The sequence below is a fragment of the Heterodontus francisci genome, chromosome 25, assembly GCF_036365525.1.
Source record: "Heterodontus francisci isolate sHetFra1 chromosome 25, sHetFra1.hap1, whole genome shotgun sequence".
Classification (NCBI taxonomy): domain Eukaryota; kingdom Metazoa; phylum Chordata; class Chondrichthyes; order Heterodontiformes; family Heterodontidae; genus Heterodontus; species Heterodontus francisci.
Window position 1 is genome coordinate 65,878,724 of NC_090395.1, and position 15,405 is coordinate 65,894,128.

Genomic DNA, 15,405 nt, shown 5'->3' on the forward strand with positions numbered 1-15,405 from the left:
TTCTTCTTTTCCCACTTGTAAAGTTAATCCTTCATTTAGAAACTAACACCTACTAATCAACCCTAAGAATATCAACACATTTTTCTTGCAGTTCCAAATCACCATGACCATCGCAAGTTGCAACAAGCTTGAACACACATTACTTTCAGAGCCCAATTGTTGTTTTTACATTGCACATCAACCATTATAATATTTGAGGAGTTCATAGAATTGTGCTAAAACTGAATTTGTGTCCATTTAGGGCAACAACGACACCAATTTGTATTTATATAGTTCCTTTAATGTAATAAAACTTTCCAAGGCACTTCATAGGAGCATTATAAAGCAATATTTGCCATCGAGCCATATAAGGAGACATTAGGAAGCTGACCAAAAGCTTGGCCAAAGAGGTAGGTTTTAAGAAGCATCTTAAAGGAGAAGAGAGAGAGCGAGGTGGACAGGGTTAGAGAGGGAATTCCAGATCTTAGGGCCTTGGCAGCTGAAGACACGGCTGGCAATGGTGAAGCGATTAAAATTGGGTTGCTCAAGTGGCCAGAATTAAATGAGTGCAGATACCTGGGAGGGTTTTGGGGGGGGTTGGAGGAGATTGCAGAGGTAGGGAGGGGTGACAGAACATTTATTTACGGCATTCTATGCACAAAAATTCTTAACCATATGACCAATTAGGAAAATACAGGCCTCTGAAGGCAATCATAAATTTTTCACTCTTAGCAAAACTAAAGGGATATACCAATCATCGACAACAGCAGTGGCATGAGAAGTACTTTCATGAATTGTTGTTTGTTCATTAGTGCGATCAGGCTTCATGCCTGTATTTATTGGAAAATCTTCACAAGTGTAGAGCATATTTCCTAAAATAGGACAAAAAAAATACATACTTATTTATACCAGTGCATCTCCCATTGTAGTGTGCCATAAAATAGCGGGGGCTAAAGTGATTAGCCCTTGAAAATGGGATTGGGAATTGCAATATGCGAATAATCCGTGCCCGTTCATTTGTATTGAAGCAGGACGACAACTTCTTGCTGCCTGCTCATGGTAGTTTCTACATGCAGCCGGAGTTCAGATCGCTATTAATTGGCTGCACGCATCAGAGAGGGGCCCAATCTGGGCACTTCCTAGCACCACTTAAAGTTGCACCTCTTAAAGGGAAAATGCATTGTGGCTGCTGGAGGTGTTGAGATTATTGGGAACAGTGCCATGCAACAATCGCACCTGCACGTGTCACCCTCATGGTATAAGCATGCACTTCTTACTTTCTCCTCTCCCCTCACCACAACCCTACCCTTGTCCCTTTTACCTTTCACATACCCAAGAACTGCAACCTGCCCAGGTAGTGGAGGAATAGCATGAAGACAGTGAAGATTAAGTCATAGGGCTGGATTTTTGTGCAGCTGTCAGGGGATCCCGCCTCCAAGAACTGCCAGCCAATCAGAAGGCCGGCAGCTTAGCAGACCCAGCAGCACCACCAGGAGCAGTGGCCACTGCTGGAACTGTATCAGGCAGTTGAAGAGGAACAGCCATGGAGCCTAGACTAAAAGTAAGTGGCAGCGGGTTCGCTGGGCCCATTCTGGCAGGCCCCGGGGTTGGGTGGCAGTGGGGGGGTGGGTTAGTGCAGACAGTGGGGTGGGTGATGAAAGATGGGTGACCCTTGCCACCGGGAGCCCTCCGTGGGCCACGGATTTCCCATGGAGGAAGGCCCTCTCCACCCAAGCATGCAGGGAGACCACCTTGAGTTACTGGGTGACCTCCCCACATGGCAGAGGGTGCCCCCGCCCCATCCCCCGCTGCTGGTAAAATACCAGCGGCAGCAGGAAAAGGCTCTTAAGTGGCCATTATTTGGCCACAAGGGCTTCAATTGGCCTCTGGGCGGAAAGCCCATCATTAGCCTTCCCTGCCTGGACTAACTTGGAAGGCGGCAGGCACTCTGCCCCCTTGCCTTCCCTTGCAATTTTATGGGCCCCGTCACTGTTCCTGTCCCTAGAGGGCCCATAAAATTGTTCGATTTTACAGTTACAGCCACCAGCTCAGATACTGACAATGTGCCTAGTTTAAAGGATAGTATAGAGGCAGGATCCGCATGTGGTGAGACACCGGGGACAAGTGCGCTACAGCTAATGTAGGGGGAAATGGTAGCACAGGAGCCAGCTCACCAGAGGACAAGATCGCACATTATTTCTGCTGCAGAGGACAAGATGAGTTTGATGGGCCAGGCTACTGAAGAAAGCTGATGGGTGTACAAACACATATGCTTGGTGCACCAGGAACTCTGCTGGAAGGTTAGCCCTCAATATCTATGATCATGGAGGAATCCAGTGCTAACTTAGCACAGAGCTTTGCACAGAACTTGGGCCTCATCCTTTCCAACATGACTTGGGTGGCATTTCCATCAACACACTTGGGGAGCCAACAATGAGCCAGCCATATATTCACCATAAGTGCTAATATCATTGTTGTGTATTCAGATAATGAAGGAGTCCATACCCGTATGCAGCATAACCCGGATAATAATCAGGCTTGGGCTGCTAAGTGACAAGTAGCATTCACACCACACAAGTACCAGACAATGAACATCTCCAACAAGAAATAATCTAACTACCTCTCCTTGGCAATCAACAACATTAACATCGCCAAACTCCCACAGTTCCCCCTCCCCAACCGCCATCAACAAACTGAGGGTCACCACTGACCAGTGTCAAGCAAACCCCCACCTACCCAGACTGAGGCACACATTATTTCGACACATGAACATTAAAACTTAAAGTTGCAAGCCCTGACTGGAAGGACATTTGCATAGTACTAGCAGTGTTGGAACAATGGGGACCCAGTCGTTGCTTCCAGAAGAAGTGGTCAGACCAGTTTCAGTCACATGACTAACTGGCTGTTGCAGAGAATTTGAACTTCCAACAAAGGATTTTGATCAGAGACAAAGCCATGTGCTCATGAAGCAAAGCTCTCTCCTGGAACCAAAGTAAGAAGACCTCTCTCCTGCCTGCTCCCATCTCCTTCCCATGAAACTGAATCTTGTGAAAACACGTGAAACTCAAAGAGAGAAAAGTTTCCTATGTGAACAAGGTTTTAAGAAGACAACTGGGCCCCAACAAAAAGCAAGACTACTTACAAAAGGACTACAGTGAGCTTGAAGTATCATAACAAGATATTGCCTCAAACTGTTCCACCTTATCTTTTCTTCTCTTTTCTGTTCCCCTATCTGCATGTGTATATCATGTGTGCATGCTAGCGTGGGCACGTTGTATATCCGTAGGCGTGAACCGTATTAGAGTTTAAGTTTTAATAAAATTTCATCTTTCTTCTTTAAACCTGAGAAAGCCTGTGTGAATTGGTTTATTTGTCTTATAATTGGAAAACTGTGAAAAAGGATTCACAAAAAAGGGAGCTCAAAACACAGTGTGTTTAAAATTAAACGCTGTTACGCTAAGACCAGGGGAAGATAGTAATAGACCCCTAGACACATTTCTCACCTGGTCATAACACCAGAAACTTAACTGGCCCAGCCACATAAATACTGTGGCTGCAAGAGCAGGTCAGAGGTGGGCTAATCTGTGGTGAGTGACTCACCTCCTGACTCCCCAAAGCCTGTCGGCCATCTACAAAGTAAGAGTCAGCAGTGTGATGGAATACTCTCCACTTGCCTGGATGAGTGCAACTTCAACAACACTCACAAAGCTCAACATCATTCAGGTCAAAGCAACCCGCTTGATTGGCATCCCATCTATCAAGAATGCATAGTGGCAGCAGTGTGTACCATCCACAGGATGCACTGCAGCAACTTTCCAAGGCTTCTTTGACAAAACCTTCCAAACCCATGGCCTCTGCCACTTAGAAGAGCAAGGACAGCAGGTGCATGGGAACACCACCAAGTTTCCCTTCAAGTCACACACCATCCTAACACATTTAATCTCATCAAAATTGATTTTAATGGTGTAAATATGCCAGTAAATAGGTACAAATGATTGGTTTTATTTTAGTGTTCAGTTGATGAGAGATAAAACAAATGATTCAAAGGTAAAGAACACTTACCAGTCTTGTTGATCTCCACCAAAAATCTACAGTCCTTCTCTGCTGCCTTTACGAGTGATACTTTAAGCATTTCACTCGATGTTGTGCCTTTATTGTTTGAGGCAGTGCAGTAATATTGCTGATCCTCAGAGATATGCTTGCAGTATAGATGCAGGTTATTTGATTGAGAAATCTTGGAATCGGTGCTTTGCATCTTTTTATACCAAGCATAAGTGATAGGGAGGGACCCTTTGAGTGATTCACACAAGACTGACACTGGGCCTCCAATGCACGAAACATTTGACGGACGCACAAATTTAAGAAGTGGCTCAGATACGATTACTGTGGGGTGGGGAAGAATAAAAAGTCTATTAGACAACAATGGAAACTGGCAATGAGTGAGTGGGTTAATTTCCTGCATCATAAAATATATCTGTCTGTTTGAGCTGATCATTTTTCTTGAAATAAAAAAATTGCCCATTCAAATTTTACCTTTTTTAAAAAATTTCTGTGCAATTGTTGATTAGGGCACAATATTCATCATCTCATCAGTTTTAACTTGAAACTGCTTCTTTATCATAATCTGTCTGCCCCAAAGTCTCAAAATGCCCTCTGCCCAAGTCCTTTAAATATGAACCCAGTGGCATTTCAGATAGGCGCCTTACTGCTCCACCCAGGGGCAGTCTGGCAGAAAACCTTTCTGGCTGTTCCCTGACTGGAAGGCCTATCTTCAAATGACAATCCATTTCCTTGGAGTGATAATTATTTGAATGTGGTGCTGGGCTCACATACAGCCCTGTACATTCGCTTTGTCAGGCATACTCACTGGCTGTAAAGGATGCTTAACTGGCGGGATTTCCTAGCGATCCTAACATGCCCAAAAAGTGACATTGGAACAGAGGGAGGGTGAAAAAAAACAACTGTCCCTCCCCCATTGGTATCGCTGCAGCTCCCACACCCCACCCCTCCCCAAATACTGCAGCAAGAGAAACCCCAAAGAAATACACACCCTACATCCTTTCTGTAATACGGATACCAAAACTGAACAGAGTACTCCAGGTATAGCTTCACCAAGGCCAGATACAACTTCAACATAACCTCTTTTTAACTTATAAATCACATCCATAACCACACATCCCAGCATTTTATTTGTTTTCTTAACCACCTGTGAACACTAAACTGACCATTTCATCCATGAAACACCCCAGAGCTTTTTCTTGCTCTATAATTTAATCATATACTCCACATTATTGCTTCTTTAACTTAATCTCATGACTTTACATTTATTCATGATGAATTCTATCTGCTGCTTCTCTGTACTTTGACCTGACTGTCCAGGCCCTCTGGATATCTTGGACAATATTCTGTCCTTTAAGTGAAAGCAATCAAAAACAAATGTTGGTAGTATAGTATAATAAGAATAAATGGCTAAGAGAAAACACCGTCAGATATTTGTAGATATACAGCAAACATTGGATCGAATCCAGTCCTCTTGATACCACAGTTGTACCATCCTGTATCTGCTGAAGTAAGATTCTTCATAGTAACAGCAAATATTCCTTGTGTCGTGTAATCTTTAATTGATACTCTTCCTTGCCACCCAATCTGCATATTGGTATCAACTACTGTCGTACAACTAGTGCGATACCACTTATGGCACCAGTATTTCCTGTATGATTCATATCTCTGTTTGTCGTAATAGCAGTATATTGTAACTGTTCTTCCCACAACTCCTGTTGCATTTTCTTCTGCCCACAAGGCACCTGAAACTAAGAAGATATTATTTCAGGAATTAGATTTATTAATTGATTCCTTAATGCATGCTAATATCTTGTCAATTGATATATCGGCCTATCATATTAAATGTCTTGCATCTATTTGTGCTTCCTATTTGTCACATTTATGTCCCATTGTTATGCTTACACTGTAATATTTTGTTGATTGGCTTAAAGTAGAACAGCAAAAAATAAGAATTGAAGAAGTGGAGAATGCATGAATAAAAGCAAGGTAAGTGGCTAGAAAAATGCCAATGAGTAACCAGTAAAGATTTAAAGAACCATAAAAGAAACAGCGCAGAAAAGGGCTATTTGTTCCATCATGCTTGCATTCCTCTTTGCTAAAGAAATCCAAAATCAATTTCCCTGCTGTCTCCCCATAGCCTTCCATCGTCTTCGGTTTCAAATATTTAACCAATTTCTGGCTTAGACACTACTAATGCAAAGCACTCCATGTTCCAACAACCCTCTGTGCAAATGGTACATCTCATTCTCTAACTGTGGCTGAACAAATGTTTTGCATAAATTAATCAATACTTCATTGTGATTTATAAAGCCTAAAATTCTATTAGTATTTTTTATGTTCCTCACTCATACATTCAGGGAACTGTGTGTTTGATCCCCAGCCTTATTAAATTGTCTTAAAGTGCCATATAAAACAATGTTGGAAAATATTCAGATTTTTTAAAAATCAAAATGTACCATCTTGTATTTACTGGCTTTATAGGATCATAGGAATCTTAAGAAATAGGAGCAGGAGTAGGCCATTCAGCCCATCGAGCCTGCTCTGCCATTCAAACAGATCATGGCTGATCATCTACTTCTACGCCATTTTTCCCCACTATCCCCATATCCCTTGATATCGTTAGTATTCAGAAATCCATCGATTTCTGTCTTGAACATGCTCAATGATTGATCTTCCACAGCCCTCTGGGGTAGAGAATTCCATAGATTCATCACTCTCTGAGTAAAGAAATTCCTCCTCATCTCAGTCTCAAATGGCCTGCTCCTTATTCTGAGACTGTGTCCCCTTGTTCTAGACTCACCAGCCAGAGGAAACATCCTATCCACATCTACCCTGTCACACCCTGTAAGAATGTTGTAAGTTTCAATGAGATCACCTTTCATTCTTCGAAACTCTCGAGAATACAGGCCCAATTTCTGCAATCTCTCCTCATAAGACAATCCCGCCATCCCAGGGATTAGTCTGGTGAACCTCCGTTGCACTCCCTCTATGGCACGTACATCCTTCCTTAGATAAGGAGACCAAAACTGTACACAATACGACAGGTGCGGTCTCACCAAGGCTTTATACAATTGAAGCAATACATATTTACTCTTGTACTCAAATTCCCTTGCAATGAAGGCCAACATACTATTTGCCTCTTAACTGCTTGATGCACCTGCATACTAGATTTCAGTGACTCATGAACAAGGACACCCAGGTCTCTTTGGACATCAACACTTCCCAACCTCTCTCCATTTAAGAAATACTCTGCCTTTCTGTTTTTTCTACCAAAGTGAATCAATTCACACATATTCACATTATATGCCATCTGCCATGTTCTTGCGCATTCACTTAGCCTGTCCAAATCCCCTTGAAGCCTCCTTGCATTCTCCTCACAACTTACATTCCCTTCTAGTTCTGTGTCATCCACAAACTTGAAATTATTACAATTGGTCCCCATATCCAAATCATTTATATAGATTGTAAACAGCTGTGTCCCAAGCACTGATCCTTGCAGTACCCCACTAGTAACAGCCTGTCATCCTGAGAATGACCCATTTGTTCCTGCTCTCTGTTTTCTGTCTGTTAACCAATTCTCAATCCATTGCAGTATATTACCCCAATCCCATGTGCTCCAATTTTTGTTTACTATGCTACAAGTAACATCCTCAAAAAACTCCCAACAGGCTTGTCAAACATGATTTTCCTTTCACAAATCCATGTTGACTCTCCCCAATCATATCATTATTTTCCAAATGTCCAGTGATTTCATCCTTTATAATAGATTCTCACATTTTCCCGACTACTGATGTCAAACTAACAGGTCTGCAGTTCTCTGTTTTCTCTCTCGTTCCCTTCTTAAATAGTGGGGTTGCATTTGCTACTTTCCAGTCTGCAGGAACCCTTCCAGAATCTGTAGAATTTTGAAAGATAATCACCAATGCATCCACTATCTCTATAGCCACCTCTTTCAATACTCTGGGATGTAGCTCATCTGGTCCAGGGGATTTATCAACTTTCAATCAAATTAATTTTCCAAGTACTACCTCTTTATTGATACTAATTTCGTTCAGTTCCTCATTTTTACAAGTCTGTTAGTTCCCTAGTATTTCTGGGAGATTTTCTGTGTCTTCCTCCATGAAGACAGACACAAAGTAATTATTTAGTCTCTCTGACATTTCCTCATTCTCCACCACAAACTCTCCTGTCTCCGCCTGTAATGGACCTACATTCGTCCTTGCTAATCTTTTCCTTTTCACATACCGAAAGAAGCTTTTACAGTCCAAGTTTATATTTCTAGTTATCTTAGATTCATAATCCCTTTTCCCTTTCTTTATCAGTTTCTTGGTCCTCCTCTGTGGGAATCCAAATTGCTCCCAATCCCCGTGCTCACCACTTTTTCTGGTGACCTTTTTCCTTTGATCTAATGCAATCCTTAACTTCTTTTGTTAGCCACGGTTGATTCATCTTTCCTGTTGGGTTTTTGTTTCTGAGAGGAATGTATATTTGTTGTAAACTGTGTAATAGTTCTTTAACTACTAGCCATTACTTGTCAAATCTTTTAATGTATTTTCCCAATCCACTATAGCCAACTTGTCCCTCATACCTTCATAGTTTCCTTCGTTTAAGACCCTAGTTTCAGATGAACTACATCTCTTTCAAACTTAATATAGAATTCTATCATATTGTGGTAACTATTTCCTAATGGCTGCTTTACATCAAGGTTAAATTTCATCGCCTGCACTATTTGTTCCTTTTTATCAATATCTGCTTGCACCAAAAGCAGGTAAGGATTGCATTAGGTCAAAGGAAGTGGCTTTTAAGGTCACCAGAAAAAGTGCTAAGCTCGAGGATTGGGAGCAACTTAGAGTCCAAAAAAAGAGGACCAAGAAACTGATAAAGAAAGGGAAAGGGATTATGAATTATTTTCTATGCCTCCAATTTTAGCATCCTCTGTAAATCTGGACATCATTCTTTGTTGCCTAAGTCCAAATTAATAATGTACACAGTGAATCCCAGAAATGAATCCCATGGGACACCACTACCCATTTCAAAGCATTCTGCATTTAGCTTCTACCACGTTTCTTCCCTCCTAAGCAGTTTTTAACCTACTATGCTACCCTCTAATAGTTGTAGCTATCTTTCCCTCACTGCATTGCCATCATATGTTCTCACCCCCTTTTAAGGAATGCCTGGGTTGGAGTCCATGGCTGGAATTTTCCGTTGGGCGAGAGGCCCCATCCACCGGCCAAAATGTTGCTGGCGAGCCTGGCTCCACCGGGCCTGGGGAGCCAGACCGGGATTTTGCGCTCCCCAGGCCTTTAATTGGTCTTTGGTGGGACTTCCACCTCCTTGAGGCAGGAAGTCCAACCTAATGGAGCTGCCGGCCAATCAGCAGGCTGGCAGTTCTTAGTCCCAGCAGCTCCACTGGGAGCGGTGGCCACTGCCAGGACTACACCCAGCCATTGGAGGCAAAAAGAAGGATAGGCCCGGAAAAAAAGGTAAGTTTTTAGGGCCTCCCCGGGGACAATCGGTCGGGCCCCAGCAAGGCAAGGGGGGTTGGTTAGGGGGGCGGGGGCGTGTTGTGCATTGGGGAAGTTGGGGCTTCCGAGGCAGCCCTCCATGGGGCACAGGATGCCCTATAAGGAGGGCCCCCCACCAGCCCGCAGGAAGGCCGCCTGGTTTTACGAGGCGGGATTTTTGAGGCCTTAGCCGCCTGCCGGCCAAGGGGAAATTACCCATGGCGGCAGGCGGAGGCCCTTAAGTGCCGGATAATTGGCCACTTAAGGCCCTTGATTGCCATGGGGAAAGCAGGCTGTTTGTTGCTGCCCCGTGTAAAATTGCCACCACCATCCCCCCACCACTGCGCGCCCCACCCCCACCCCCACCACCACCCCCGCCTCCATAGCCACCAGCCTGCTTGTTTGGGGGATGTAAAATTCCAACCCATATGACAGCACATGGAGTGCCTTCATTCTCTCAACTGTCTTAAAGAGAAAATGCGCATAACCAAAGTACCACCTCAATCACCCAAGGTTCCTGCTGCAAATTGTCAGCCCAACACCTCAGAACCTCTTGCCAGAGAAATAGAAGGGTGGGGAATTGAAATGGTACAGTGGTCTTAACAGTGCCAGTGGGATAATGTTGTCACCGATGTGATATGTGTGGAATGATTTGAGGCAAGGGAGAGGAATGCCTGCACAAAAGGCAGAGCAGCATGATTTCTAAAAAGAAACCTTGGCAGCTGTGGAGGAAAGCTACATGTTAACACATAACTGAGTTAATTGGCCAAGGGTGGAGTTTTTTTTGGTAAGGCTCAGCTGATAGCCAGCTCAGATCTTGGTTGAAAGTCTCCCTTATGCTGTGCCCTTGGTTGTCTGGCAGCTGGCACAAGTTAATCAGTGCTTAATGAGGGAGGCAAAATGTGTATCATGGCTTAATGGGTAAGAGTGAGGTTTCCCTTGTTTGGACTGCAGATATGGAGACAATAGTTCCAGCAGGCAGGAACAAGAGTTGTAAAATTTCTCTGTTTATCCTGGGATGTCTTTAGTGGATTCCCTGATGCACCTCTTCCTCCTCCTCAAAGCAGAGAAATGCAGAAGGCTTAAGGAGAAACCATTGGTATCCAAGGACCATTTTCCAGAACTAAACTTAAAAAATCTAAAAAACTTAAAAAACCTTTTCAAATACTTTTAAAATTTATATATATTATATATAGTTACACTTAAAAAACTCTTTAAAAATTAAATATACTTAATAAATCTGTAAATCCTATTCTAAATAAACATAAAGTCATAAGGTCATAAGAACTAGGAGCAGGAGTAGGCAATTCAGCCCCTCGAGCCTGCTCCGCCATTCAATACAATCATGGCTGATCTTACCTCGGCCTCAACTCCACTTTCCTGCCCATTCTCCATAACCCTTCAACCCTTTACTAATTAAAAATCTGTCTATCTCCTCCTTTAATTTACTCAATATCCCTACATCCACCGCACTCTGGGGTAGTGAATTCCACAGACTCACAACCCTTTGAGAGAAGTAATTTCTCCTCATCTCTGTTTTAAATCTACAGCCCCTTATCCTAAAACTATGACTTCTCGTTCTAGATTGCCTCACAAGAGGAAACATCCTCTCTACATCTACTTTGTCAATCCCCTTAATCATCTTATATACCTCAATTAGATCTCCTCTCACTCTTCTAAACTCCAGAGAGTAAAGGCCTAAAGTGCTCAATCTCTCTTCATAAGATAAACCCCTCATCTCTGGAATCAATCTAGTGAACCTCCTCTGAACTGCCTCCAATGCAACTATATCCCTCCTCAAGTAAGGGGACCAAAACTGTACGCAATACTCCAGGTGCTGTCTCACTAACACCTTGTACAGTTGCAGCAACACTTCCCTACTTTTATATTCTGTTCATTTAGCAATAAATGCCAAAATTCCATTTGCCTTCCTTATTACCTTCTGTACCTGCAGACTAGCTTTCTGCGATTCATGCATGAGGACACCCAGATCCCTCTGCACTGAAGCCTTCTGAAGTTTCTCTCCATTTAGATAATACTTTGCCTTTCTATTCTTCTGACCCAAGTGGATAACCTCACACTTATCCACGTTAAACTCCATCTGCCAAATTTTGGCCCATTCACCTAACCTACCCATATCCATTTGTAGATTTCTTATTTCTTTATTGCAACTTACTATCCCACCTATTTCAGTGTCATCTGCAAATTTGGCTATAGTACCTTCTATCCCTGCATCCAAGTCATTAATATATATTGTAAATAGTTGTGGCCCAAGGACAGAACCCTGTGGCACCCCACTAGTTACATCTTGCCAACCAGAAAAAGACCCATTTATCCCGACTCTCTGTTTTCTGTTGGTTAGCCAACCCTCTATCCAAGCTAATAAATTGCCACAACCCCATGTGATTTAACCTTGTGTATTAACCTTTTGTGCGGCACCTTATCAAATGCCTTCTGGAAGTCCAGATATACTACATCTACAGGATCCCCATTATTCACTTTGCTTGGTACGGCTTCGAAGAACTCTAGCAAATTAGTCAAACTCGATTTACCCTTCATAAAACCCTGCTGACTCTGATGGATTGTGTTTTTCTAAATGTCCTGTTATTACTTCCTTAACAATGGATTCTACCAATTTCCCAACAACAGATGTTAAACTAACTGGTCTGTACTTTCCTACTTTCTGCCTCCCTCCCTTTTTGAATAAGGGCGTTATATTAGCTTTTTTCCAATCCATTGGAACCTTTCCCGCATCCAGGGAATTTTGGAATATTATAACCAGTGGATCCACTATCTCCCCTGCCACTTCCTTTAAGACCCTAGGATGTAAGCCACCAGGCCCTGGGGACTTGTCTGCCTTCAATCCCAATAGTTTGCTCAGTACTTTTTCCCTAGTAATGATGATTTTTCTAAGTTCCTCTCTTTCTATAACCTCTGCATTTCCTGTTACTGTTGGGATGGTACTAGTGTCCTCCACTGTAAAAACTGAGGCAAAATACTGATTTAGTGTTTCCGCCATTTCTGTGTTCCCCTCTATTAACTTCCCAGTCTCATCCTCCAAAGGACCAATATTCACTTCAGCTACTCTCACCTTTTTTATACTTATAGAAGCTTTTGCTATCCATTTTTATATTTTCCTTTAGTTTTCTTTCATAATTTACCTTTGCTCTTTTTGTTACTTTTTTAGTAACCCTTTGTTGATCTTTAAAAGTTTCCCAATCTTCCAGCCTGCCACTGGCCTTTGCAATATGGTATGCCTTAATTTTTGTCTTTATGTTATCCTTAACTTCCTTGCTTAGCCATGGATGTTTTTTCCCCTCTTAGAATCTTTCTTCCTCTCTGGAATATATTTTAGTTGGGAGGAATTGAATATCTCCTTAGTGTGGGACTCCAGTTTCTCGCCCTCAAACTGAATTTTAAATTTTAACATGCTATGATCACTCTTCCCTAGAGGATCCTTAACTATGAGATCATTAATTAATCCCACCTCATTACACAATACCAAATGTAGAAAAGCCTGCTCCCTGGTTGGTTCCACAACATATTGCTCCAAAAAACAATCTCTAATACCTTCAATGAGCTCTCTCTCGAGGCTACCCTTGCCAATTTGATTAATCCAGTCTATATGCCTATTAAAATCACCCATGATTATTGCAGTACCTTTCTTACAAGCCCTCAGTATTTCCTGGTTTATACTGTGCTCCACTGCAGAACTACTGTTTGGGGACCTATAGATTACTCCCACCAGGGACTTCTTTCCCTTGTTATTTCTTATTTCTATCCAGACTGATTCTACGTCTTGATCTCCAGTGCCTATATCGTTTCTCACTACAGCACTGATCTCTTCCTTTACTAACAAAGCTACACCTCCTCCTTTTCCTTCCTGCCTATACTTCCAAAATACTGAGTACCCTTGGATATTCAATTCCCAAACCTGGTTTCCCTGCAACCACGCCTCAGTAATCGCCACTAAATCATACCCATGCTTTCAAATTGTTCCAAGCCCCTTGTGATCTTTAGCTATGAAGACCTCTGGCCCATCACCATGTCCAAACATCAGCAGGAAATAGGGGGAGAAAAGGGGTCATTCAGGAGACTTATCTACCCACTCTCATTTGTGTGCAGCTGAATAAGGATGCAGCAGGCGTCAATTGACATGCCCAGCACACCTGAGGTAAATGACTGTGTGCATTTTTCAGGATGAGGATCCCATGATAGGCTTCACCTCCTGATTTCTCTGTTGGCCAACCCAGGCGCATTTGAAATGGACAGCAAAACTGAAGAAAATCTCAATTTATTCTTCCCCTTAGGCACCCACTCACATTTTAATGCACGCATCTCTTTAAGTTTGATCTGCTGTCCTTATTTCCATAAACCTCGATGAGAGTGGCACCCTACACTAGACCTCTAAGCTGTACAGGCAGCTATAAATAATTGTTCAGATAAGCTGACCACAGGAAATTTTGAGTGGTCAGCTTAGTGTGCTGCAGGCCAGCTTTGCAGCAGCAACTAGATGGAAATTATAAGCTTAGCCTGCGCTAGAAACTTAGTACTATATTGTTTTAACATGACAAAATTGCTTAACAAGAAGCTAAAAGATTATTTAGATTTCAATAACTGAAATGTTGCTGTGAAACTTGGTATTTTCTGATTACAGTTGTGTCAATTGACTACATTGGCCGCAAAAGAATATTTTATTTTGTTTTTTTCCTCAGGCTCACTGAATAAAACTGACATTCTGGTGATCGGTTTAACTGGATTAGAAGTGTTACTTACCCGGCAAAAAACAGATCAGAACAATCAGAAAATGCTGCATTTTCCTCGAGGAAAGCAACGGATGCTTGTTTGCCTTCAGCGTTTTGGATCAGAGCTGGGGTATGCTTTCCCCTTATGCGATCAGCTTACCACCTCTCTCACTACAAAAACTAGTTATTGACAACTAGCTCGGGCACCTAGCAGATCAAAGTAAAAATTCATTTAATTAAGATATATTCTTAACATAGAGTGGAGCTTTTGCGTTCTTTACTAACTTGTCGCTGTCTTACTAAGCCGTTTGGAGATCGATTTGTGTTAGAAGTGTTGGAAATGGCAGGATGCAAGCCTGTCGAGAATAGCAGCCACTCAAATACAAGAGCAGGGCTAAGTTGCTGGCTTCACCATCATTTACATATTGTGGGCGTGAACCTGTAGCAGCTTAACAGGGAGAGGGCACTGTTCCAGGAGTTGGGGAGGCTCCTTAAGGTGTATTATGGCTGTGCAGTCACATCTGTGGGGAAATGGTAAAGTTGCAGGACACTTCAGTTTTCTGATGTCTCCTATATCCAGTAAACTTGAGCTCATCCAAAACTCTGCTGCCCGTAACCAAATCCAGTTCACCAATCACCGCTTTGCTTGCTGATCTACATTGGCTCCCAGTCTGGCAATGCCTTGATTTTAAAATTCTCATCCTTGTTTTCAAATCCCTTCATGGCTTCACCCCTCCCTATCTCAGTAAGCTCTTCCAGTGCTACAACCCCCCCAAGATCTCTTCACACCTCCAATTCGGGCTTCTTGAGCAACCAGATTTTCTTTCACTCCACTATTAGTGGCCATGCCTTCAGCTGCATAGGTTCTAAACTCTGGAATTCCCTCCCTAAACCTCTCTCCTCCTTCAAGACACTCCCTAAAAGCTATCTCTTTGACCAAGCATTTGGCCATTTGGCCTAATATCCTCTGACGTAGCTCCGTGTCAAATTTTGTTTGATAACAAATATGGACATGGTAACTGGACCCAGATTTCATCTGACTACTGATCAGTGGAGCAGTGAGAAAATGATTCCCATTACATCCTAGAAGCCCTGATATACACTGGCCTCAATCC

The 15,405-nt window shown here is 42.6% G+C and overlaps 1 protein-coding gene across 1 annotated transcript; it reads right to left on the minus strand.

Moving 5' to 3' along the window:
- Window positions 1-716: 716 nt before the first annotated feature.
- Window positions 717-14,383, minus strand: LOC137384038 (CMRF35-like molecule 2). The gene is made up of 5 exons (XM_068057601.1): window positions 14,322-14,383; window positions 5,531-5,789; window positions 3,580-3,667; window positions 3,092-3,107; window positions 717-763 (listed from the first exon to the last, which is right to left on the minus strand). Exons 1-5 carry the CDS (start codon window positions 14,359-14,361, stop codon window positions 717-719), a joined length of 450 nt encoding a protein of 149 aa, XP_067913702.1. The 5' UTR covers window positions 14,362-14,383.
- Between the last annotated feature and the right edge of the window lie 1,022 nt (window positions 14,384-15,405).